Consider the following 27,557-nt stretch of genomic DNA (forward strand, 5'->3'; position numbering starts at 1 on the left):
CAGAGTAATCTGGACAAGCCTTTGTGGGAGCATGCATTGAACTGTTTGTGGTATATAGCTAATTGTCTGGGTAGTGTATAGAGGCCACATTACCATAGGCATCTAGATAGAGATGTACTTTTTAACAGCGTAAGGATGTGTTGTTGTTTTTTTCGTACTAAAAATGAATCATAACACACTAGCTAATTGTCAAATCTAAACATCTGTCGTTTATTTACATTCTCTAAATACGGATATCTGTATACTAGGGCTAAAACGGATAGTTTTTTCTATCCAGATATCCTGAACCTACGGATAGTGACATCATCACTTGCTATAAAAGCATTGTATATTTTGTTGTGAACATGTTTGTTTTACTAGTAACAACTGTTGAGTGTTACGATGATAACTACTTAGTTTAAATAATAATCATCTAGTTAGTAGTAACACTAAAACTAATCAAACTAGCTTAGATCAATGGTTGATTGTCATTTTGATCTCGTTGATTATCAACTTGATCACAGTTCATCATCTTGATCACTAAAATACAGCTAGCTCAATGCCAAGTTAATAGCTTCATTACCAACCAGCTAATCAATAATGAGGGAAGTACCCTGAGGGTGTAGTGAACATGTCTCGTTAACCACAAAACATCTAATCAACTAATTTAATCAAATAATAACAATAATGGCGGGTAAATACAATTTAGTAATAACACAAGAAATGTTCTACAATCACAAAAACATAATTTCCAGCTTTACGTCACATCCTCGTCTTCTTCTCTTCTCATTAACAACTTGTTGTAGTGATGTAATCTCCTTCATGATGTCCTCAGGGTAGGAGGGTAGTAGTAGCAGTTCTAATGTATTATTGTTCTTGAGGGCATCCAGGATCAGTTGTGAGGCTTGTCCAGTAATTGGGTTTTCATACATATACAGCTTCCTCAGGGTATGGTTCACATGCAGCACATCACAGATCACACCACACTCATCATCAGAAATGTTGTTACCAATAATCCCCAGCATCTTCACTGTCTTGTTCTCCCTCAGTGAAGAGAACAACTCCATGACTGGTCTTGTGGTGGAGTAGTTGTTATAGGACATGTGCAGTTCCTCTATCACACATGAAGGATGTGTTAGTGTGGTGGTGAAGAAGTGTGGTGTTTCCCCAACAGCTTTGTTCTCGCTAATAACCAACAGTTTCACCTTACAGGTGATGACGATATCACTGAGGGAGCTGTCTGAGGATGAAGAAAGGTCATTGTTGCGCAACCAGAGGTCATCTATTGTGATGTTGGAATGGTGTAGACTACGGTGTAGTAATCGGAGTCCGTAATCTTGAATATGGCAGTTGAACAAATTAAGGTCCTTCCAGTTTCTACAGGACGAGCAGGTTAGTAATGTTGTTAGATCTTCTAAGTTATTAGGTGATAGAGTAGTGTTCCTTAAGGTGATTTTTTTATCAGTAAACTTTTCCTCGATAGTTTTACAAGTTGAAATATCGCCAGCCTCGTAAAAGATTCTGTAGAAGCGAAGACGCTGTAGCTCATCTACGAGGAATTTATCGTCGATGGTGATCGCCTCGTTTCCACTACGAAGGAACAGCTTAAACGATGGACGTTGTCCTTTGGTAAGTGTAACGTAATGGTTAAACATGTTGTAATGGATATCGCTCCAGAAATACTCTTCGAGGATGGAGCGCTCTTCGTCGGATGGGAGGTTGGCGACATAGTGAGCCGCGAGGTATTCTTGTATTGAAAAGTGGATAAAATTGAACGTTTTCGTTGCATAGAAGATGTCTATGTGCTCTACGACTTGTAAGAGACCAAAGCCATTGGTGGCTCCTGGTATGGCTTCCAGCTGTGGACAGACAGACTTGATTTGCTCCAAAGTGATTATTAGTTGATTGTTATTTAATGCTTGTAGGGAAAGCTTTGATAATTGTTGTATTATCTTGCCACAGGGATATGGAAGGTTGTTGAGATCTGTGATAGGTTGCGTGACAGTGTTACCATATTTGGCAAGGTGTTGGCAGATGGTAAGGCTAATGAATAGCTTGTACAGTTCAGTAGAATTGTTCGGTAGGGGATATCCCTTCTTAAAGAGGAACAGTAAAACTAGAAGATGAAATGGCGTGAAGCAAAGGCTATTGATGGTGGTGTGATGATAGAGATAGTTGGTGAGTTGTGGTATTTTGTGAGGGTGTGTCTTTAGTGATTGTTGAATGAAGTGTTGTCGTTCTGTTTCAGTAAAACCCAGAATGTCAACTCGGAGAGTGGCCTTGTTATGGAGGTGTTGTGAAGCATGAGGACGAGATGACACTATCAACCCACACTCAGGTAACACTTTACGATTTATGATGTCAGCTATTAAACTGTTCTCTCTTAGACCTTCAGGGAATTCATCATAGCCGTCAAGAAGTACTGCAAGGGATTTTCCGTTATCTTGTTGTAGACATTGAATACAAGTGGCAATATCTCCTTCAGAGTGAGTGATATGTGTCAGGAAGGACTGCAAAAGCTGTTGAAGTGATCTCATCTTTTGAACACCAGGATCCCTGAGACAGATCAACAACACCAGTTGAATCTTCTTCATCACATCTCCCTCAGCCCAACAGTAAGAAATGTGTTTCATCAGTATTGATTTCCCAATACCTGGAGCACCTTCTATTAGGATTGTTTGTGGATCATCACACTGATCAAAAGGCTTCAGTATATCAGCAACATTTCTTGTCACCTTGCTAGTTTGAAGAGCCTCTCTCAATGGTTGATTACTGTCTAGTTGATGACGTTTGGTTACTGGTTGACTACTAGCAGCAGAGATGACATCACTGATGTGACCAGTGTGGACTGCTTTAGTGATGATGTTGACATCTTTCATGGTACGTTGTTCTTCATAATGTACTAACACTACTGGAGTGAAATCTTTAGGTTGTTCAGGAGGCCAAGTATCCTTCCCAACATCCAGCCTTGTCTGCTTGTAGACTCCCTTCACATGACGAGATAACTGGGAGACCACTGTACCTGTACAATACAAACTACAATTATGACAACTGTAATAGTTTAGTACCTCCAGTAGTGATGGATGATGATGGAGTAGAGGAATGGATAGCATCAACCAGTTTACCCCATGTTGCTGATGGATCTTTTTGTAACCATCTCCTTAACATCACTTTACACCTCTCCTCACAACTGTTAGGATGATCCGTATTGATGATGTCAAGTTGTGACGATGTCACTTTTAGGGCAAGTCCCAACTCCCTCCAGTTTGTGGCACAATATGGGACAACATGACTGTTTATGTCTCGTTCCTCAGGTCTCTCATCTGCTGTAATATTTAATTGTTGTAGTTGCTATTCAGTAAATATATGTGTGATTTGCATAGCCAAAATATTCTAAGGGGCAAATGTTAAAAAAAAATTTTTTGTGGATTGATTATTTACAAACAATTACAAAACATAATTATGGAGGTCTACAGACTATTAGCCCAAAAACCAGGAAATTACCGACATTTAGACTAAACGGCATTTGGTATCTGCTTGTAGCAAGAGTACATAATATTTATGTGTAGGCCCATATATAAATATTATGTACTCTTGCTTGTAGGTACCATTTAAAATGTAATGGCGCTTAGTCGTAGTGGTGTTTATTGAATAAGCGCCCTAAAAAGAAATAAAAGGTTTATACCGTACGCAAGGAAATTTTGACGAATCGGTTTAATTCGTCAAATATTTATAAGCGCCCTTAAAAGTACAGGTTTTGCCTACAATTTTTTGATTTTCGTCAACATTTTATTTGCAAATCTGCTGAAGTCTGAATTCGTCAAATTTTTCCTACGTCAAAATTTCCTTGCGTGCGGTAGTTCCGTGCGAGGTTCTGTGAGGCAAGACTTACTGTCTTTTCCGCTTGGAATGGATTCCAGTGAGATCCGGGAAATTGACGCCATTAAGAAGAGATCATGTTGTGTTAAGTGTCGCTCAGGTCTGTTTATCGTTGACTAAAATAACATTGATCGCCGTCGCCACTCAATACAGGTTCTTTACCCTAAAGGATAATCATTAATATAGATTCATTACGTCATGAAGATCACTAACCTTCCATTACGATTATCATCATAGATATTAGATACACCGTTATCATAAAGGAGTAGAACAATTGGCGGAAGTTGTGGTGATGTGATGGAGCTAATAGTTTGTGTAGGAGTGTTAGTGAATAATCAACATCGTCTATTACCCAAGGTTATCTTCTTATCGTCCTCTGTGACTATGTTATATGTAGAGTGTATTGTGTGTTTGTGGTGGTGTGTAACTGTGTCTGTGGTGGTGTGTAACTGTGTCTGTGGTGGTGTGTAACTGTGTCTGGTTGTGTAACTGTGTCTGTGGTGGTGAATAACTGTGTCTGTGGTGGTGTGTAACTGTATCTGGTTGTGTAACTGTGTCTGTGGTGGTGTGTAACTGTATCTGGTTGTGTAACTGTGTCTGTGGTGGTGTGTAACTGTATCTGTGGTGGTGTGTAAATGTGTCTGTGGTGGTGTGTAACTGTGTCTGTGGTGGTGTGTAACTGTGTCTGTGGTGGTGTGTAACTGTGTCTGTGGTGGTGTGTAACTGTGTCTGTGGTGGTGTGTAACTGTGTTTGTATGATGTGCAGGGAAATGCAATTAAATTTGCTCCTTATCTGATAAGTGCTTTTAGAGTTGTAGCGTTGGACACGATATAAGTGCTTCTGAAATTTATTACTGTTAATTACATATTTCTAATATGTGATGAGGAGGAAGTGATAGAAGAAATGTTTAGCAATATCCACACACCGCATTACCTTGTGCTTCACAGAAAATTCTTATTGCTGGCGAGTGTGCAAGTTTCTATTTCTTTGTTCGATTCTCTGTGAGGCCAAGCTAGCAGCGGTGTCCGCTTTTGTTTTTCAATACCCTGGGACTTGCTATGGGAGGCTATGTTAGTATGCACTTTGCTTTCTTCAACAATTGTTGTGCTTAAATACACGTACATGATGTATTTACACATCAATTCCACCTTCAAATGCTTACACATGTGATCCCCTTAGATTTCAAAAGCAATTTACATGCCTGGAGTAGTGGGATAGAGTTGGGTAGATCGGCTGATCAATAGACTAAACTTGAAGTGTGCTCTTGAATGTAATTTGTGAAACCTTTGGTGAGTACTTGGTTAAACTTTCAATACAAAATGTATGTGCTCACGTGTGCATGTCCAACCTCCTCTGGTTGTAGTGATAGACAACAAGGAGCAATTGATTTATACAGTGTCTATATGAAAAACAGTTAATCAATCATGAGTGTTGAGTACAATGGGGTACAGAGTATAGCTGGGATAAGTATTGTTTTTGGCCTAAATAATGCACACCCATGCTATTAAGCAAAAAGCTTAGAAAAGGCAACAATAATAAAGTTATGATTTACCTCAACTAACCAAACACACATACATTTGCTTCATGGTAAAGAAGGTATTCTTACTTCCCATGAAGAGATAAATGAATTAGTATAGTATGTTAGAAGTTTAGACTCTATTTAGGCTGTTTTGAGTGGGCAGTAAATCTCATATACTCCACCTTGTTGTCTAATATACTCCATGCCTTCAGGCACAATATAACATATGCTCAAAATCCAATCAGTATATATGCATTTTTCACATGCAGTGATGTAATGAGGGTGCATATTTTGTCGTGTGAGCATACACAGTTGCCATGGTGCTGGTATTATCGCAATAAAACCAGCAGCTTTTTCCAAGCTTACAGCAGAAACAGCCATGGACGAGATGAGTAATCTGAGTGTAATGTAAAATAGAGTCTAAAGCAGTTATACGGGCACAATGTGGAGTCTGAAATTCAAAGGCACAAATCTGTAGTGCACGAGCAAAGTGAGAGTGTTACAGATTTGAGCTTTTGGGTATATAAATTTCATAGAGCCTGTATCACTACATTGTGTCTTCTTTCATTGTTTACTGAAGTGATTAAAACACGCGTAAAATTATTTTTGTAGCAGATGTCTTTTTCAATGACATTTCAAAAACAGAATTATGCAAACAAGTTGCTCAGCAGGTTACATATAATGATTGTATGTTATAGTGAAATTGTTGTTTAGATGTGTTAGTCCATAGTACTAGCACGTCACATGTATGTGTTAATTGATTTCCTGATTGTTCCACTTCATGGTGGTTGACACTACATACATATCAGATGTAGTGAATTGTGTTATAGCAGGATTATTGGTAGTACCTGTCAGTAATATTTTACACCCCTTAAATGAGTTATTAGCGATATATGAATGATCTTATATTGATCACACATCAGATACAGAAAATAATTGGTAGAAATATCCCAGCTGTCTCCCTGATAGAGTGTATGAGAACAGTGTGGAATTAACAGTGAAAATTACAACAAAAAACTTAGTACGCAGTCACAATTGTGACCCAGTCTGGGAAAACCGGTATTATCGCCCATGTCAGGAGATTCGATTTTTTACAATTCCACAATCAAAATCAGTTAGACTTGAGTGGTCTGGTTTTGCTGGCTACTTATCCCAAGCCCAGTGGCAATCCGTACGTGTGGTGTAGGGCCTTAATGAAGCTCTGGTCAGCCTGGGAATGGCTGTATGTGGCTGTACAACTCTGTGATGTTGAATAAATACATCTGCTGTGAATTTCCTTTTATTTTAGCCTATTTTGATACTTGAATGGCCCATAACTTAATAATATTAGCCTAATTCATCCCAAAATGTTCCTTTTCAATATTTAAACAGCATCTTTCCTGCCTTCCAGGCCCCCCCGCCTTCCACCCCTTTTGGAGCTCGCCTGATACAGCCAACCACGGTTTTAAAAACTATCTAAAATGGCGGGAAACTTAGCTGTTGACTACTTCAGTGAATGATCTGGAAGGTAATAAATTGTTGTAAAACGTGTGAATTTAAAACCGGCGTTTCTCAATACTTTTGGAAGGGCTGGTTTTCCCAGACTGGGTCACAATTATTTTAATACTTCATTAAATGTATTTGTTATATCGTTGCTAGGAGACAAGCTGGTTACCATTAGTTACTATGACCACAATGTGTTGGAGTTCACCAAGGAGGCATGCCATGCTGTTGTTGTCAACATGAACATCAAGGTGAGTTCTGATTGGTTCAAAGTGTAATCATAACTAAACCATCCCATAGTTTAACATTCTACCAGAATCTCCACTACATAAGAGTTAAACCATCTCCATCCCAGCAAAATTGTTGTCCCACAATTGAAGGATGTTATGTTAGTAATAGTTCTCATTGTAGGTCTGTGTGTATGTATGTATGTATCTGTATGTATGTGTACACTGTGCTGTATGTGTCCGTCTAGTTGTGTATGTCCTTATGTCCCTCTGTATGTCTGTGTGTCTGTATTTATGCGTGTGTGTTGTGTGTATCTGTAATGTGTGTATGTGTTTCCGTCTGTATTATGTGTGTCCGTTTGTATGTGTGTGTATTTCTGTTGTGTGCACGTGTATGTCTGTGTGTCTGTATTTATGTGTGTATGTCTTGTCTGCAGTGTGTGTTGTGTCTATGGCAATACATACATGTTTGTGTGTATGTATGTGTGTATGTACTGTATGTATATGTGTCCGTCTCTAGTTGTGTATGTCTGTGTGTCCATCTTTGTGTGTAGCGTAGTGTGTAGTGTGTGTGTGTGTGTGTGTGTGTGTGTGTGTGTGTGTGTGTGTGTGTGTGTGTGTGTGTGTGTGTGTGTGTGTGTGTGTGTGTGTGTAGCATGTGTGCGAGTGTGTGTGTGTGTGTAGCATGTGTGCGAATGTGTGTGTGTGCGTGCGTGTGAGCTCTTCATCAGTTTCACCTATGAGACATGGCTCTTCCTCTTGTTGGTTACTAGACCTAGGATTAGCCTATTAGTCTGAGTAGTGTACAGGTTACCTTGACAACTGGGTAGGACTGTTGGTTGTGTGTGCAATAGTTCAGTCATATCTTAAACCAAATTATCCTGTTGATCATGTATAATGGTTTTTAGATGGATCTTGTGTCTACGTTCATGGTAGTGAAGCTAATGCTTTTGGTTAGAAATTGTGTCATTGCTGATGCTAGTAATGTGGGTGTGTTTGTTGATAACCATGCTAAGGTAAGCATCATGTGACCTCACATGACATCACATGACCTCACACAGGCAATATAATGATATCCATGACAACAAACTAGCTGGAGTATGGATTAAGAACTATGCTAGTCCAATATTCCATAGTAATGCCATACATCACGGCAAAGATGTTGGGTTCTTTATATTCTACGATGGACAGGTAAATAACATGGGTAATCCCCCTGGTGATAAGGGATAACCCCTAATCCTCCCCCAGGGCATACTAGAAGACAATGACATCCACACAAACAGGATAACTGGTATAGAGATCAAACAAGATGCTAATCCAATAGTGATGAAGTGTAGGATCCATCATTGTTGTACTGGTGGAGTGTATATACATGATAGGGTAAGTGTAACTGGTATTTGTGTATTTCATCGGGTATTTGTGTATTTCTTCTAGTATTTGTGTATTTCATATGGGATTTGTGCATTTGCTATAGGTACCACTTGAAAGGTAATGGCACCTACTCGTAGTGGTGTATAAAATAAGCGATCCTCAAAAGAAATAAATTGATTTATAAATACACTTAATTTTAGTTCTGTGAGGCTAGGCTAGGCTTACGGCCTTTTTTGCTTGGAATGGATTCCAGTGAGATCTGGCAAGCTGATGCCATTAAGAAGAGATCATGATCACCACTTCATTGTGTTAAGTATCACTCAGGTCTGTTTATCACTGGCTAACTGATAACAGTGATCTGAGCATTGATTGCCGATCACCACTCATGACAGGTTCTTTACACTAAAGGATGCTCATTATGGATTCATTAGCTATGTCATGAAGATCACTAACCATCCATTACGATTATCATCATAGATATTAGATACACCGTTATCACAAAGAAGGAGTAGAACAGTCTGCGGTAATAGTTTGTGTAGAAGTTTAAGCGAATATCCAGCTATTATCCTAGGTCATCTCATGTTATATGTAGAGTGTATTTTGTGTTTGCGGTGGTGTATAAACAGGAGCCCATAAGCACTACAAGGCTTAGGTACTTTGAGAAGATTAAATGAACACTGTAACTACTGTGGCATGAAGTGATGAACACCAGCAAGTCACTTCCCCGTGTTTCAAATTCTAACCATGCGTTTAATTTTGATTGTGGATTTACTCATGTGAGTCATATATGTTCTGATGGAAAATTTAATGGTGAATCGAACAGAACTTGTTGCAAGATGATAGGAGCAACCACTATCGAGTTATGGATCATTTTATAAAAGGTTTGCGTGTTTTCTTACCGAAAAGTTACTTATGTGCATGGCTAGTTTTGGCCTCACCGTTTAGCATTAGGGTAAAACCCTAGGTATCATTTTAAATCCTAGTTACATCACAAGTAGAGTGACATAATTTGCATAGCCATAGGACAGATTCTTTGAAAGTTACAGTGCTTTGTGCAAGGCATATGTGTTAAGGTTAAATCCAGTTTTCTGGATTATGTGGGTTTAAGGGTTAAAGTGCAAAAGTGTCCCTTAGTACAAGCTGACCTGGAATACCAGGACACCTTGATGATCAGGACAATTTGACACTTTTGATCATTTCCAAGTTTACATTGGACTGACATACTACATACATCGGGGTTAATATTATGTGTTTTACCTTCTGTTTGTATGTGTGTATTGTGTAGGTGTCATGTGTATCATTATCACCAACTAATGATGACATGGAGTCTGAACTGAGACATCACTGTGCCTATAACATACCTGTGAGTAGTGTAGTGTAACATGTAACATTACGTGGTAGTGATTTATGTATTACACATATCTATACAGTGGTCCCTCCATTATCTGACCATCAATTATCAGAGTGTTCTGTTATCCGAACTGTTAAAGTGACTGCTCTATTAGAGTATTTTGCCTAAGGTGTATGTTCTATTTAACTGAACTCTACATAAATCTACGGGCTTCAGTTATCTGAACTTTTCCATTATCCAAACACACCTAGGGAGGGACCACTGTATTGGAGTATCGTGATAATACTCCAACTGTGATAATTATAAGGAAACGGGAAGAAAAGGTTTTATTCAGCTTAGCAGTTCACATTGTGCTAGTATGTAGGCTGTTTATCTGTTTATAAACTTTGTAAGCTTACTAATTATGTGTCTGACAATATATCAACCACTGACTTAGGCTCTTTGAATTAAATCTGTACCACATGTAGCTCTGTTAGATACAGACATGCTGTTTCAGCATACTGCCACTGCTCTCCCAAATCTATTGTTTACCCTTAGGATAAGGCTTAGCTTGTACCATAAAGATTACAGTGATATATTTCTAAGTGTGTTGTGTTTTTGTTCTCTTTACCTTTTACTGTAAACATACATACATGTAGATGTGTACATATGTATGTATGTACGGTATCACTCAAATGTAACGTCGCACTCATTCGTGCCGCTCGATTGCGAGTGACAGGTGCCACACCCTTTAATTAGCAATTAAAGGGCGTGGCACCTGTTTTCTTTGCGAGTATTCATCCTAAAAAGAAAACTCATCCAACGTCATCTAACGTCGCATTCATCCTGAATACTCGCAAAGAAAACAGGTGCCACGCCCTTTAATTAGCAAGTTTGCGAGTACTCATCCCAGGATGAATACTCGCAAAGGAAACAGGTGCCACGCCCTTTAATTAGCAAGTTTTTTTTAATTACTCGCAATCAAGCACAGTGCGAGTGAGTACAACGTTACATTTGAGCAGTACCATATGTTCTTACAGTACATGTCCATGCAAAATCATGTGTGTGTTGTAATAATACTATCATGTGTGTAGACATTTTTCTTTTCTTTAACAGGCTATGGTGATGTTTCATGGGAAAGAAAAAAATTTACATGATTTATTGGAAATCCTTAACAAACTTGCAGCAGATGACAATCTTAGTGTTCGACAATCAATAGCTTATGGTATACATGAGGTATGTGTGTTTATCATCCTTGATCACTTAACATTACAAATACAGTCACAAATAGTGTACACATGTTAATAACTATTGTTACACCTCATTATTAAGGTGACCTCTAGTGACCATTATAGAGAAGTATATATATATATATAACATTGTTACAGTAATAGAGTAGCTAGTGGTCACTTATCACTGGTTGTTATATTAGACTATATGTACTATAGCAAATGTTCTATATAGTAACTACTCTGTAACCTTCTACCTTTTATAGCTTGTGAGAACCTGTGAAAGTCCTTAAACAATTTTATTGGGGGCTACAGTAGTTATGTACTGCTACGAGTTGTAATTCAACTATTGTAGGAGTTTCCATACCATCTTTAATAACATCATGTTAAGACTTAGTTTTTTGCTGTGCTGTACAAGAATGTACCAATTCCTTCATCTGGAAAAAAAAGTACATTTTCCAAAAATACACTGTCCTGTAGTAGCAATGTTTACATTATATAACATGGTCACTATTTTGAGGTAGTCAAAAAGGTTAAGTAACATTTTTCATGTTGTTGGTAGGAGTGTTAGGGATGTTACCTACGGGACTGTAACATTTGTTATATTGTCTGTCTCATTGTAGGTAGCTGCAATTCTCCGTTGTGATGCTATGAAGATTGCTCCACTTTATATCAAGTTGATGAAGGATAAGTCACTGACTATACTAGAAGGACTGATTGAACATCTTCCACAAGCTATGCTTGAGTTTGCTAATGCAGCCAATTTGTCTGTAACTACAAAGGTGTGTGTAGTGTGCGTGTGTGTGTGTGTGTGTGTGTGTGTGTGTGTGTGTGTGTGTGTGTGTGTGTGTGTGTGTGTGTGTGTGTGTGTGTGTGAGTGAGTGTCTGTGTGTAGTGTGTGTGTCTGTGTGTGTGTGTGTGTGTGTGTGTGTGTGTGTGTGTGAGTGCGTGTGTGAGTGCGTGCGTGGGTGGGTGGGTGGGTGTGTAGTGTGTGTGTGTGTGTGTAGTGTGTGAGTGCGTGCGTGCGTGCGTGCGTGGGTGGGTGGGTGTGTGTGTGTGTGTGTGTGTGTGTGTGTGTGAGTGCGTGCGTGGGTGGGTGTGTGTGTGTGTGTGTAGTGTGTGTGTGTGTGTGTGTGTGTGTGAGTGCGTGCGTGGGTGGGTGGGTGTGTAGTGTGTGGGTGGGTGTGTGTGTGTGTGTGTGTGTGAGTGAGTGCGTGGGTGGGTGGGTGGGTATGTGTGTGTGTGTAGTGAGTGCGTGCGTGTGTGCGTGGGTGGGTGCGTGCGTGCGTGTGTGTGACACGTTCCTGCCAGTTTACTGACGAGGAAGTTTTGTTCATTGTATAATATCATTCATATGTGGCCATTGATAATTGATGTTCTATTTCTTGTTATGACAGGCTCAGTCTATTTACAGTGTATCATATGTCATTGTGTATTATTGTAGTTATCATGTAAGACAACATTTATGGAGGAGGATCCGTTGGATCAGAAGAAAGAACAAGAGGAGAAATTATTACTCTTAGCAGCAAGTATTGTGTATAGATGTACTGTATAGTGTAGTCCTTTAGAAGAACCAGGCCTGAAACATGCCTTCATATGTATAGACATTGTAATTTTTTTTTCCTGCCATACACCAGACCTCCCAGAATTACATCCATATTTGTTGTATACTTCAAACTCCATCATTGATAAAACCCTTGATCTGTTTTACTTCACTTTCCCCTAGGGATGCGGCGATTATGCCGGCATAATTTCGAGCATAATGGGTATGTGTGGGAATCAGGAATTATGCTAGCATTTTGAGGTGATTATAAAGCTTCAACAGTAGGAAAATCTTCAGACTGCACATTCCGTTAAAAAAGATCGAGATACTCTAATAGAGCAGTCAGAAACTCTAATAGAACAGTCACTGAGTGTTATTTACTCTAATAAAGAAGTCACGTTGACATGAAATACTCTAATGCAGCAACTAGCTAAAGAATTTGAGACTATTTAAAGCTTAAACATCAATGAAAATGGTCTGATACTGCAATATACTGGCATTATTAGCCAATTATGGGGGCATAATTTTGGGAATAATGGGCAATTCTCCAAAGCATAATAGGTGATTTTTTGAGCACTGCTCAAAAGCATAATGCTCGATTTTTGGAGCATAATAGCCGCATGCCTACTTTCCCCTACGACCATCCCTTGTATTGTACACATATTGTATATGGTACTGATACTAGATTGTGTGTTGTTATAGGAGGAACAAGAAGCAAAGGAACCAGATAACTCATCAAAGGGTAAACAATCTGCCACTAGTAAGGACAAACAGAAAAATCCTCCTACCAAACATTTCACATGTAAGTGTCTCAGATGAGTAAGATTGTGTACAGTGTGTGTGTGTGTGTGTATTATTTTACAATATATTCTCTAATAGAACACACATTATTTGGTTGAATATTATATGTATTTAGAAATTTTAATGCATTGTTTTGAAGTTACTAAATATAATGAAAACCTGTAGCAGGGGTTAACCTGTGGTGTTGTTTACTAATGAAAATGGCAAGGCCAAAACAAAAGGTCCTTACTATCAGCTGACTTTCTCGACAAGACAGGCATCATTAGTGTTGATCTAGAAATTGATACACCAATGTAATAGAGTATTGCTGACACAACAAACTCAAAGGATGGATGTTAATATATATAGAAGCCATAGTTTGGCACTTGCTTTATTTGCTTTGTGTAGGGGAATTTTGTACAGTAGTTAGGATGAGCCAACATTGCATGGTTTCTGTGCTATTTAGATGAGGTGTGCCACCTAAAATTCTGCCTTAAAAATTATCCTAGAGACATCTTACATGATTAAAATCACCTCAAAGAAGTAATAATGTTGCCCCATCAACATCAAATACAGCATTAAAAAAAGAAAACATTTACAGGTGGCCGGATATAGAATTTTTTCTAAAATCAATGGAACTTGAATTTTGTCTGCCAACCCTTCATGCTCATAAAAAGATTAACAATAATCGAGTGCGGAGACAACTCCTCTTAACAATCTATTTACACGGTCACAATGACCACACTCCCTTTTCATTGGTCTAGCTGTATTTATAATGCTATCACAGTGAAATATGAAATATTGAAATATGAAATCGTGACCCACACCCTGGTTGGTGATACTCTAATACAGCAGTCACTCTAATAGAACAGTTACAAGTGTATAGCTGTATGCTATAGCAAAAAACAAAAAACCTAACCAGTATATCAATTAAAAAATAATGAAGTATCAAGCAATAAAAAGTAGTGAAATAAAAGAGATGAATGATGGTATTACAGCATAGAAGTAGCTTGGTGGGAAAATCCCTACTTTAGCATTGAACAAAATAATTGTTATATTATACCAATGTAGGGATTTCCCCATCATTCATCTCTTTTTTCACTATGTTTTATCACTTGGATCTCTACTTCATTTTAAATTAATAATTTTTAATGTATTAACTGGGGGAACATTTGCTCAATTGGTATTGGGGTCATTGTGGAACTTTAGAGAGAGACCTCCTGTGGATTACTAGTCCTGTCCCAGGAAGATTTGCATATGTGCCTGAGTGATGTATATACAATCATCCCATTGTTAGGCAGTAATAGTTATGTTTTGTGTGACTGCTGGAGGCTTTGGTCTAGGTTTGTATATGATACTGATATAACCTGGTCCTGCATTATGAGAGGTGAAGTTTTAATTCTCTGTATAGCAAGCAGTTACATCTCTAGCAAGACTGTAGTGTGTACTAGAGGTGTACCGATAATCGGATCGGTTATTGGGAAAACCATATATCGACTGTATTTTTATATATTGGTATCAGATCGGCAGCACGATTAAAAAAGCAGCAGATACAGATATGTGTATGTATTTAGAAATACATGCTCATGTACAACAAATGATGTATACAAATGCATTGAATTGCATTTTCCTGCATTAAAATGTTGTTATTACTGCTTCAGTGTACTGTCAGCTGTTGTTATAGCAATACTGCTGCCATAAACAAGCTAAATTAGTCCTTCACAATCAAATTCTAGTAAAACTTGCTACAAGATAGACATGCTGTGCTATATCAGATCAGCTACGTTTATCGGCTTGAAAATATTATCCAATATCAGTTATCGGAATATTGGCGAATTCTCATATCGGTGCAACACTGGATACTACAAAGTATATGTAGTTAACTACCGATCAAGTACCGTATACCTGGAAACTTTTGTGGTGTGTATATTTCACAGTTATTTCCCTTGTCAGGAATTTCATCTCTTAGCCCCAGGATTTTTGCTTTTTAGATTTCACTTGAAAGTCATGGATCACTATTGCTCAATTCAAAGATTTTATTCTCAACCACAAGACTACGAAGGGTCTGGATTATTGTATTTCAAGTGTCGTACCAACTGCTAAGGCATCTGAATGAGCAGTAGCGGCACTCCCTGTGTGAGGCATAGTCTAGCCTTTTAATAGACCAGCGTCTTTCATGAGCCACGCCCACTTTAATATTGGGATGTGTGATACTGTTTGTAAGCACATTTGGAGCCATGCTAAGTTATCATTAACTTGCAGTAAGGTGAGTTGGAAGTTTATAGGTATGCATGGAGCCACACCCACTTACAGAAATTACTGTCTGTAAACTGAGAATGATGACAAGGTAGTAAAGACGAGAGGTGATTATCAAAGTGACTGATACTAAGAAGGCCAAACATCCTTGTACTAGTAGATGTGAACACTAAACATTCTAGTTATTTCTTCCTGCTCGTGTAGACTTTCATAAATTGTCACATGCTAAAATTTCATGGTAGCTTTACTAACTGTGAAATTATGTGCCACAAAAATTAAGTACCACAATAAAAAAATCTGTGTCTGTACTATTTATGCATACGATAGAGGATCACGTTTACACTGAAATTCACTATCTATACACAGCTCCATTGAGGATGACTTCATCGGCAAACACTCCACCATACGAGCAATGTCTCCGTGGTCTATCCAACTCCCTCACCACCACCCTGCCATCACCTAGTACCACCGGCCCCTCTACTAGTGCTGGAGGTTCCAGTGGTAGTGGTGGTACTAGTCCTGCTGCAATTATGAAGGCTGTTACTATACCAAAGATTGTCACACCTGTGTCAGGTAGTCCTGGATTACAGAAGAGGGAGACATTTCATGGTTTGTACTTTGTAGTAGTGTTCTGTAAATAATTGTGTCTAGCAATTTTATTATTAATTGTCAAAAGTGTTGACGTTGTGGTGTGAAAATATGGTAGACACTCATCAGTTATCTGAGCATCGTTTATCTGTACCCTCGTTTATCCAAAATTAGAAATTTCTTTTCTGTTGGAGTATTTTGAGTACAAGTGTATGTTCTATTAGAGTATTTCAACTGTACTTTGTATTAAAGTGTATGGCCTCATTTCATTTATCTGAACACTTAAAATTGGCTGGACTAAGCCTTATCACTTTTATTCTGACACCCTTATATGGTATTATTGTACATCTTATATACATTGTATAGGCTCTACTAGAGGAACTAAGACACCAGTTCCATCAGAGACAAAGTCCCAACCATCACTTGATACAAAAGGTTTAACATCTTCTCCTAGAAGTTCTCCATCAGAATTGAGGAAAACTAAACCCAAGGATGACAAAGTCTCTTCTAGAAGGTATAGATACAAAGCTATAAGATGTACAGAACAGTTACGTTAGGAAATCCCCTTTGACTTTTATCATCAAGTAGCTATCATGCAGTACGGTAGTGCTGTGTATCAAGGATGATGGATTTGATGTCCACTAGTATATCTTCAGGTGTAGGTGACCTCCCTTGTTTCATTACTTTTATTTCTTTGATTTCACTGTCTCCTAATTTGGTATTACAATGCACCCTCAATTATCCGAGCACTTGGGTATTTGAACAGGACTCAGTATATTGCTTTGATTATCTTAACACATCTTGGTCCCAAAGTGGTCAGATAACTGAGGGAGCACTGTATAGCTGATACAACACCAGTATATTTATTGTGTATTTCACTAATTCATAATAATTATATCTTTATATTTTAGTGCACCTAGTACCAGTAAACGAAAGCCACTATCATCAGGTGGGAGGGGCACAAAATGGACATGACACACCCACACAGCCGGCTACATCACTTACATGACCACACTAATCCATTGACTACTACTGCTATAATGTATATTGAATAATTATTATATTGGACTACCACTATATCACTTATATTGATCTGTGTATTATGTTGATTGTGTTGATCATGGCATTGATTGTGTTGATATTGATTTTGTTTATTATGACATTGATCTGTAGATTTTGTTGATCGTCTATGTATTGCTTAGGCGATCTGTTGATCATGGTGCTCATATAGTAATGATTGCAACCTACTGTTATGTTAATGACAGTATGACAATATGATATTGAATGTATAATTCAGTTTTGTGTAGGTATCAATGAGTGTGATGGTAGGCCTAGCCTATACAATAACCCAATAAAACTACACAGTTACATTTCTTTGTTGCTGGACTTCTGAAGAGTTGTAAGTGTAATTATGTATATAATCAAAAACAGCCAAGCTGTAAAAAAAAGGTGCGGCCCCCATAAAGGCCATGGTGAAAAAAGATGTGAAATCCAAGGTGGCGGCCAAGAAATGGCTGTGATGGTAGGTTAATGGTTACATTTTAATAACAACAATTCAGGTGAATTTGGTGCCAAGACCAAGCGGCACAAAATTCACCTGAATTGTCATTATTAAAATGTAACCATTAACCTACCATCACAGCCATTTCTTGGCCGCCACCTTGGATTTCACATCTTTTTTCACCATGGCCTTTATGGGGGCCGCACCTTTTTTTTACAGCTTGGCTGTTTTTGATTATATATCACTTCTTTTTGTATTTGTAGCCGGCCTATGGCTGGCTTTGGGGCTTTTTTAACCCATGTGTTTTTTTCTTTACTACAGGAAGAAGAAAAGAACTTAAAGAAGAATTTTAGTACTTCAATTATTTTTGATTTTATTAGTAATTATACAAATTATATACATATTATATTAATTACATGCTCATTATTCCCCACAGGATTTTTTTTGCAGCTGATCTCTCTACTGGGTGACTTGAAATGTAGCTGAACTATATACAGGATGGTTTCTTTGTAGCTGAACTCTCTACAAGGTAACCTCTTCTAGCTGGTCTCTCTACAGGATATTTTGTTTCTAGCTGAACTCTCTACAGGTGATTTGTTTGCAGCTAAACTCTCTACATGGTGGTGTCTTTATAGCCGAACTCTCTACATGATGGTTTCTTTGTAGCTGAACTCTCTATAAGGTGACTTCGTCTAGCTGAACTCTCTACAGGGTGATTTTTTTGTAGCTGAACTCTCTGCAGGGTGATTTGTTTGCAACTGAACTCTCTATATGATGGTTTCTTTGTAGCTGAACTCTCTACAAGGTGACTTCATCCAGCTGATCTCTCTACGGGGTGATTTGTTTCTAGCTGAACTCTCTACAGGTGAATTGTTTGCAGCTAAACTCTCTACATGGTGGTTTCTTTGTAGCCGAACTCTCTACAAGGTAACTTATTCTCTACAGGGTGATTTGTTATAGTTGAATTCTCTACAGGGTGGTTTGTATGAGGCTGAACTCTCCACATGGCGGTTTCTTTGTAGCTGAACTCTCTACAGAGTGATTTATTTGCAGCTGAACTCTCTACATGATGGTTTCTTTGTAACTGAACACTCTACAAGGTGACTTCTTCTAGCTGATCTTTCTACAGGGTGAATTGTTGTAGCTGAACTATCTACAAGGTAACTTCTTCTAGCTGATCTCTATACAGGGTGATTTGTTTGTAGTTGAATTCTGTACAGGTGGTTTCTTTGTAGCTGAACTCTGTACATGATGGTTTCTTTGTAGCTAAACTCTTTACAAGGTGACTTCTTCTAGCTGAACTCTCTACGGGGTAATTTCTTTGTAGCTGAACTCTCTATATGATGGTTTCTTTGTAACTGAACTCTGTACATGGTAACTTCTTCTAGCTGATCTTTCTACTGGGTGATTTGTTTGCAGCTGAACTCTCTACATGGTAGTTTCTTTGTTGCTGAACTCTCTACAAGGTGAATTCTTCTACCTGATCTCTCTACAGGGTGATTTGTTTGTAACTGAACTCTGTACAAGTGCGTTTTTGTGAGTGATCTCACTGCAGGTTGATTTGTTTGTAGCTGAACTCACTAAAGGGTGATTCTGCTTGTAGCTGAACTCCTTGCATTGTATCTAGTTTCTAGCTGATCTCTCTACAGGGTGATTTGTTTGTAGCTGATCTCTCTACAAGTTGATTTGGGTGTAGCTGATCTCTCTGCAGGTTGATTAATTTGCAGCCGATCTCTCTACAAGGTAATTTGTTTGTAGCTGAACTGTCTATAAAGTGATTTATTTGTAGATGATCTCTCTGCAGGTTGATTTGTTTTAGCTGAACTCTCTACAGGGTGATTTACTTGTAGCTGAACTCCTTACATTGTGACTAGTTTCTAGCTGATCTCTCTACAGGGTGATTTGTTTGTAGCTGATCTCTCTACAAGTTGATTTGTGTGTAGCTGATCTTTCTACTGGTTGATTTGTTTGTAGCCGATCTCTCTACAGGGTAATTTGTTTGTAGCTGAACTCTGTACAAGGTGCTTTTTTGTAGGTGATCTCACTGCAGGTTGATTTGTTTGTAGCTGAACTCACTAAAGGGTGATTTGCTTGTAGCTGAACTCCTTACATTGTGTCCAGTTTCTAGCTGATCTCTTTACAGAGTGATTTGTTTGTAGCTGAACTCTCTATAAGGTGATTTATTTGTAGCTGAACTCCTTACATTGTGTGTAGTTTCTAGCTGATCTCTCTACAGGGTGATTTGTTTGTAAATGATCTCTCTACAAGTTGATTTGTGTGTAGTTGATCTCTCTGCAGGTTGATTTGTTTGTAGCCGATCTCTCTATAGGGTAATTTGTTTGTAGCTGAACTCTCTATAAGGTGATTTGTTTGTAGTTGATCTCTCTGCAGGTTGATTTGTTTTAGTTGAACTCTCTACAGGCTGATTTGTTTGTAGCCGATCTCTCTACAGGGTAATTTGTTTGTAGCTGAACTCTCTACAAGTTGATTTGTGTGTAGCTGATCTCTCTGCAGGTTGATTTGTTTGTAGCCGATCTCTCTACAGGGTGATTGCTTGTAGCTGAACTCCTTACATTGTGTCTAGTTTCTAGCTGATGTCTCTACAGGGTGATTTTTTGTAGCTGAACTCTCTTCAGGGTGATTTGTTTCTAGCTGATCTCTCTACAGGTAGATTTGTTTTGATTTGTTCATTGCTGATCGCTCTAAAGGTAATTGATTTGTTGCAGTTGAACACCCTGCAAAGTGTTTTGTTTGTAACTGATCACTCTAAAGGGTATAGCTGAACTCTCTCCACAGTGACTTGTGTGTAGCTGAATTCTGTGTAACTGAATTCTCTAGAGAGTGACTTAATTGTAGCTGAATTCTCTACACAGTGCATGACTTGTTTATAGCTGAACTTTCTTCAGTGTGACTTGTAATGTTCTGAATCTCTATAGTGGTATATTTGCTTAACTCTCCACATGGTGACTGTCTTCTTGCTGAACTGTCTATAAGATTAACTGTTTGCAGCTGAACTCCCTACAGAATAACTTGTGAAGTAATAAAATTCTATAATGAAGTAAATAAATTAGCCGAATGCTCTATTAGGGTGACTGTTCTATTAGAGTATCTCGATCTCGCATTTGCTACACGGAGTTGGCTTTCGAATCATAACTCAGTGGTTTGTAATCCGATTCTACTGTACTACTGCAAGGACTTTCTATGAAGATTATTCCAGCTATACACCGATTTTCAGCTCATTGTCTAAGCGGTTTGCCTAGTAGGCGTGAAAACTAATCCTTTTTTTATTCATAAAAATCGATCGCGTAATTGTGACACAGGTTGGGTTTTGTGTCATATCTCCGTGGTCTTTATCTCGATTCCTTTCAAACCACCAAAAGGCACTCCTACGATGGTTAATGCATCTACATAGCAATTTTCAACTCATTCCATGAAGCGGTTTACCCTGTAGGCGTGACAACAAATCGATCTTGTTTTACGCGAATAATCGGTCATAACTCCTGAACCATTCATCGGATTTGTACCAAATTTGATGCTAGGATTCGCCGTTGGACTCCCTTTCTGTGTGCCAAATTTCAAGGCGATCGAAGCACGCGTTTGCTTGTTATAGCAATTTTTGCAAGTGTGCGAAAAGACGAAGAAGAAGAAGAAAAAAAACGAAACTTTGGCAGCTCGTATCTCGGAAATGGCTGGAGCGATTTCCTTCAAATTTGGAATGTAGACTCCCTTGACTGGCGGGCAACTGTGTAGCAAATTTGGTTCCAATCAGATAAGTGATCACCGAGATACAAAGGTGTGAAAATGACGTTTTCGTTCTTCCTGTCAATATACTCACGGTGTGGCGCGCCGGCTTCTTGGGCCGCACGACACACTACCGTGTGTCTTGATTCCCTTTTGAACCATGCATGATCATTTGCAGGAACATATTAAGGCCACCAATTGTAGATTCCTTGTTTCCTGTCACCCATCTGCATGGTAATTTTAGAGCCGCATGCAAATTTATTATTGTATTTGATAGTCAAGTGATCTAATTACTTTTATTTATAAGTAACTTGCTAGTGTGAGCATGTGGTGCATTATTGGAAAGGTAGTGAGTTTCTGATGTTTAGTGTCAAAAAGCATGGATAACTACGTAGGTTGAACCTTGGGCCGGATTACAAGCAATGGCCAATGGATCTATTCAATTGTAAGTAGCCATTGGTGAATAAGATACATTCAACGAAATCCCATAATCTGTAATTAACATGTGTGGAACATATGGAAATTCGTACTGTTGCAGTTGATGGCTAATTAGTGTTATAACCACAAGCATGATACACCCAGCCAGCAAACTCTAGCTATAAAAGCCTTTGAGATTTGGTGGCTGATTGCTCAGAGAAAATCAGGGGTCTAGCTGCAACACTTTGAATCTAACCTATGTGATTTGAATCTTGATGAATCCCAGTGAAATCACAACAAATCTTGCATCTCTGCTAAATCTAAGAGAAAAGGCAATTAGGAGTTAATGGGCTCCCTTTAATATCCTTGATATTAAATAATAGATTTTGACAATATAATAACCGACTCACCTGCATGGTATTTTTTGCCTGACTATAGGATGGGAAACAAGCAATTTACATGTTGGCCTAATACACTAACACCCTTTTCATATGGCCACCCAAAAGTCCAGGTTGAGTAACCCACCAGGTTCAACCCAGTTTCTGTTCACAAGCAATCATCACATGATGGTATTCATTGAGTGATAATTGTCTTCTATGCATTTTATGTATTCATTAAAAACCGCAACTCACTTTTGAAGCCATAAACTGAATTAAACCCGAGTTCAACCCTACTCCTTTGTAGGGTTGAACTCGGTTATGACTCCTGGGTTCAACCCGGGTTCAACCTGGTTATAGTGGTCATATGAACACGTTAACCCGGATTGAATGTGGGTTCAACCTGGTTTAAAGTGACCATATGAAAGGGGTATAATAGTCAAAAATGGCACAAGACACAATTATGTTAAAGATTAAGTGGTATAATAAAGTTAATTAAGGCTTGAGGAAAATATGCTCAAAATTTTGTCCAAAATTCTTTTCTACAGTTTCCCAAATTTTTCACCTATATTATGCTCTTCAGCTAGTGTTCCTTAATCCATGAATGCTTTATTAGAGTATTTCACTACAAAGTGACTGTTCTACGCTGTTAAAATGAAGAGTAAACCACAACTCTTAAAGAGTTCCCATAATAAGGAGGATTTAACACCCCTGGAGAGTAACCATTACTCTAAAAGAGTAACACGTGTTCTGAAGGTGGTGTCACTTACTCTTCAGAGTAATGGTTATTCTCTTCAGAGTGTTGGTAACTCTCCAAGGGTTTTAAATCCTCCTTACACTGGGAAGCCTTTAGAGTGGTGGTTACTCTTCATTTTAACAGTGTAGTGATCTGCAAGCTGTTTTTCATGGTCAATCATGGAATTAAGCTCTATTGTTTGAAATATCCACCAAATGTGCTGGCATAACATTCCAGCTTATTATGATGTCATATTTCTTTTGAATCAAACTGACTGGGGACCCATTAGCTATCTGTAACTAAAGTTAAAATTTTGCAAAAAAAAGTTTTCAAGTGTGCTATCTAATCTAGAGTAGTAATCTTCAACAAGCAAATAGTTGGAACCCTTTGTACTCAAAAAGGTCTGCAGGAACCCATTCCATGATCCCATATGGATAACTTGGCATGGTGTGGTCAGTGAGGGCTCTTTACGTATGATAGGTGGTGCTGTCAGTTTCTGGGAGGTAGAGCATGACCATATATAATGTCATGCTAGTGGTGGTCTAGGATTAATTTGTTGACAAGGAGTTATAGTAGGCTTAGCAATACAAAACAGCTGCATTACATTATTGTTATATACTAAAATTTGAGTGTACAATAATAATTATTACTTTGTTTAGTCTAGTAACATAGCAAGTGTTTAAGATGATAAAAGTTGCAAGTTTGTTCTAGAATTGTTATCAAGTATGTAGTTAGGCAACAGTTAAGCTCAGTTTCAATATGATCATGATAATAGTGTAAGTTTAAAAGAATTTAGCAACTTGTAAAAGCAAACCATTATAGCTATAATCAGCTAAAGCTGGAAGTAAGCCACACACATGTATGGCACACTTAATGCTTTGGATATAATTTAGAATTGAACAAAAAATTTTGTGTAATTTTACATAGGAAAATTGTTTTTACAGTGAATAGGGATGCGGCGATTATGCCAGCATAATTTCGGGCATAATAGGTATTTGTGGGAATCAGGAATTATGCTAACATTTTGAGGTAATAGATTGAGATAATCTAATAGAACAGACGCAGAATATTATTTACTCTAACGAAGCAGTCGCATTGAAATGAAATACTCTAATACAGCAACCAGCTAGACTATTAAATATCAATGAAAATAGTCTGATATGGCAATAAACTGCCTGGCTTTATTAGTCAATTATGGTGGAATAATTTGGGCGATTCTCAAAAGCATAATAGGTGAATTTTTGAGCACTGCTCAAAAGCATAATGCTCAATTTTTGAAATATAATAGCCTCATGCCTAACAATGAAGCTAATTATGCATGGCACTGTTTGTACTGATCAATGTTAGTTCATGACTACTCAATAAAACACAGTCACTGCTAGATATACCCAGTGAACAATGAATTGAATATGTCTCATTAAGCAAATTAATTTTATAACCACAAAACATTAATTAATAATAATTTTAATTTCATCAAATAATATAATGGTGGGTAAATACAATTAATAATAACAGAATAAAAGTTTTAAAATGTTCCAAACTCTATTTCCAGCTTTATGTCACATCCTTGTCTTCTTCGCTTGTCGTTAATAGCTTGCTGTAGTGATGTAATCTCCATGGTGACATCCTCAGGGTAATGTGGTAGCCATAGTTTTTCTATTGTATGATTGTCCTTGAGGGCATCCAGGATCAGTCGGGAGGCTTGTACAGTAATTGGGTTACTATAGATCCACAGATCCTTCAGGGTCTTATTGACAGGTAACATTTCACAAATCACGCCACACACATCATCAGAAATATTGGTAGCACTAATGTCCAGCTCCTGCACTGTCTTGTTCTCTTTCAGTGAAGAAAACAACTCCATGGCCCATTGTGTGGAGGAGTAGTTATTATGGTACATGTCCAGTCTCTCTATTGGACATGAAGAATATGATAGCATGGTGGTGAAGTGTGGTGTTTCCCCAACAGATCTGTTATTACCAATATCCAACCATTTTACCTTACAGGTGATAATGATCTCACTTAGGGAGCTGTCTGAGGATGAAGTAAGGTCATTGTTGGCCAACCGTAGCTCTTCTATGGTGATGTCAGTGTGGTGTACATTTTGGTGTAGTAATCGGAGTCCGTAATCTTGAATATGGCAGCCATTCAAGTCAAGCTCCTTCCAGTTTCTACAGGACGAGCAGGTTAGTAATTTTGCTAGATCTTCTAAGTTATTAGGTGATAGAGTAGTACTCATTAAGCTGACTTCTTTATCAGTAAACGTTCTCTCAATAATTTCACAAGTTGAATTATCACCAGCCTCCTGAAAGATTCTGTAGAAGCGAAGACGTTGTAGCTTGTGTTCACGGAATATATCGTCAATGGTGATCTCGTCACGAAGGAACCGCTTGAATGATGGATGTTGTCCACTGGTAAGTGCTGTGTAGAAATTAAATGTATTATAGAGTATATCACTCCAGAAATAAAAATCTTTGAGGATAGAGTACTCTTCGTCAGGTGTAACTATAGTGATGTAGTAAGCAGCAAGAAACTCCTGCACGGAGAAATGTACAAAGTTGAAGGAGCGACTTTTACTCATTAAACCAACATACTCCACAGCTTGAAGGAGACCTAAGCCATTAGGATGGTCAGTGATTGCTGGACAGTGTTCTTTGATCTCAGCCAGTGAGAATATGAGTTGGTTTTTGTTTAAAGCTTTGAAGGCAAATTTTGAGAATTGTTTGATGATGTCATTGTAAGGTTGAGGTAAGCCTGTAAGATCAGTGACTTCCTCTTCCAATAATATACCTGACTTTGCAAGATGTCTACAAACGGTCAGGCAAATAAACAATGTGTACAGATCAGTGGAACGAGTTGGAAGAGTAGCGTGTTCATAGAGGAACATAAGGATGGTCATATTGAATGGGACAAAACACAAAGTAGAAATGGTGGGGTGAGTTGTAAGGTATTTGTTAAAATGAGAGATTTTCTCTTCTCCCTTTAGTGATAGTTGAATGAAATGAATTTGGTCTTCTTCAGAGAAGCCTAATATCTCTATTCGACAAGTGGCATTGTCACGAAGACGCGTTGAGGCATGAGGACGAGAGGAGACCACTATGATACTAGCTGGTAATACCTTACGTTGCAACAAACGAGCAATGAAACTGTTTTGTCTCAAGTTAGCTGGCAACTCATCATATCCATCAAGGAGAATAGTGACAGATTTTCCACCATCTTGTAGTAGGTGAGATTCAGCTTCCTTGTCCTGGTTGTAGAAATGGCAGACAAGACACTCGAGTGATTTCATCTCCTGTACAGCAGGATCTCTGAGGTGAAGAAGAAATAGAAAGTCAGTGTTTGTCAATAAATCATTTCTGGCTCACAGGTATGAGATTTCTTTCAGTAACACTGACTCAGGAGAACCTTCTACTAAGAGGGTACGTGGTCGTCCACTATTGGATGGCTGTTCTAACTGGGAGAGAACCTCTTGTAGATCTTTAGTGGTCTTACTGCTAGTTGTTGAAATGAATTGTTCAATGTTACCTTTCATTGTAGCCTAATTGTCCAAACATATACTTTGCACCAGTTAAACATAGATCTTATTCATTTAATCCCTCAGTTCTTTTTGCTAAAAATTATTCCTGAGTTATTGCAGCATAATGGATGCTCTTCTGTGCTGTTAGTAAATATCTAATCCAAAACAGCCAAGCTGTAAAAAAAGTGTGCGGCCCTCAGAAAGGCTATGGTGAAAAAAGATGTGAAATCCAAGGTGGCGGCCAAGAAATGGCTGTGATGGTAGGTTAATGGTAAAAATTTTAATAATGACAATTCAGGTAAATTTTGTGAAGCGGCACAAAAATTCACCTGAATTGTCGTTATTAAAATTTTTACCATTAACCTACCATCACAGCCATTTCTTGGCCGCCACCTTGGATTTCACATCTTTTTTCACCATAGCCTTTCTGAGGGCCGCACACTTTTTTTACAGCTTGGCTGTTTTGGATTAGATTTCATTTCTTTTTGTATTTGTATACCCCAAAGCCGGCCTATGGCCAGCTTTGGGACTTTTTTAACCTATGTTTATTTTCTTTACTACAGGAAGACGAAAAGATGAAGTAGATGTATATACTTTAAATATTTTATCAGTAAATGTACAAATTATATATATAATACATATGTGATCGGATTTGCGAAAAGGGGTCTTCCACACACATCCAATTTGCCAACTTTGACAATTGATAACTTCAGATTGGAAAGAGCTATTGTCTTGAAATTTGGGCAGTGGTGATTTCTTTGCAGCTGAACTCTCTACATGATGGTTTCTTTGTAGCTGAACTCTCTACAAGGTAATTTCTTCTAGCTGATCTCTCTACAGGGAGATTTTTTGTAGCTGAACTATCTACAAGGTAACTTCTTCTAGCTGATCTCTCTACAGGGTGATTTGTTTGTAGCTGAATTCTGTATAGGTGATTTGTTTGCAGCTGAGCTCTTTACAGAATGGTTTCTTTGTAGCTGAACTCTCTACAAAGTAACTTCTTCTAACTGATCTTTCTACAGGGTGATTTGTTTGTAGCTGAACTATCTACAAGGTAATTTCTTCTAGCTGATCTCTCTACAGG

General features: G+C 38.2%; 3 protein-coding genes across 12 annotated transcripts; 1 reads left to right on the top strand and 2 right to left on the bottom strand.

The window, feature by feature from the left end:
• Window positions 1-615: 615 nt before the first annotated feature.
• Window positions 616-4,083, bottom strand: LOC136247646 (protein NLRC3-like). Its single transcript, XM_066039427.1, has 3 exons — window positions 3,872-4,083; window positions 3,048-3,305; window positions 616-3,001 (listed from the first exon to the last, which is right to left on the bottom strand). The coding sequence occupies exons 1-3, from the start codon at window positions 3,921-3,923 to the stop codon at window positions 714-716; spliced, it is 2,598 nt and encodes an 865-aa protein (XP_065895499.1). The 5' UTR covers window positions 3,924-4,083; the 3' UTR covers window positions 616-713.
• LOC136247648 (serine/arginine repetitive matrix protein 1-like) lies at window positions 3,777-17,354 on the top strand. 10 transcript variants are annotated; one of them, XM_066039430.1, is made up of 15 exons: window positions 3,777-3,958; window positions 4,012-4,215; window positions 6,769-7,111; window positions 7,161-7,248; window positions 7,996-8,103; window positions 8,149-8,278; window positions 8,336-8,467; window positions 9,744-9,821; window positions 10,905-11,024; window positions 11,641-11,799; window positions 12,462-12,542; window positions 13,263-13,362; window positions 15,963-16,205; window positions 16,551-16,698; window positions 17,096-17,354. In XM_066039430.1, exons 5-15 carry the CDS (start codon window positions 8,063-8,065, stop codon window positions 17,157-17,159), a joined length of 1,296 nt encoding a protein of 431 aa, XP_065895502.1. In that variant the 5' UTR covers window positions 3,777-3,958; window positions 4,012-4,215; window positions 6,769-7,111; window positions 7,161-7,248; window positions 7,996-8,062; the 3' UTR covers window positions 17,160-17,354. The 10 variants fall into 10 exon arrangements, with proteins under 10 accessions (XP_065895502.1, XP_065895500.1, XP_065895508.1 ...); XM_066039428.1 differs by having other exon boundaries at window positions 3,777-4,215; XM_066039436.1 differs by having other exon boundaries at window positions 3,777-4,215; window positions 7,017-7,111.
• A 7,127-nt stretch (window positions 17,355-24,481) lies between these two features.
• Window positions 24,482-26,488, bottom strand: LOC136248232 (nucleotide-binding oligomerization domain-containing protein 1-like). The gene is made up of 2 exons (XM_066040042.1): window positions 26,322-26,488; window positions 24,482-26,264 (listed from the first exon to the last, which is right to left on the bottom strand). The coding sequence occupies exons 1-2, from the start codon at window positions 26,486-26,488 to the stop codon at window positions 24,482-24,484; spliced, it is 1,950 nt and encodes a 649-aa protein (XP_065896114.1).
• Window positions 26,489-27,557: the final 1,069 nt, after the last annotated feature.

Source organism: Dysidea avara, chromosome 2, assembly GCF_963678975.1.
Source record: "Dysidea avara chromosome 2, odDysAvar1.4, whole genome shotgun sequence".
NCBI classification, from domain to species: domain Eukaryota; kingdom Metazoa; phylum Porifera; class Demospongiae; order Dictyoceratida; family Dysideidae; genus Dysidea; species Dysidea avara.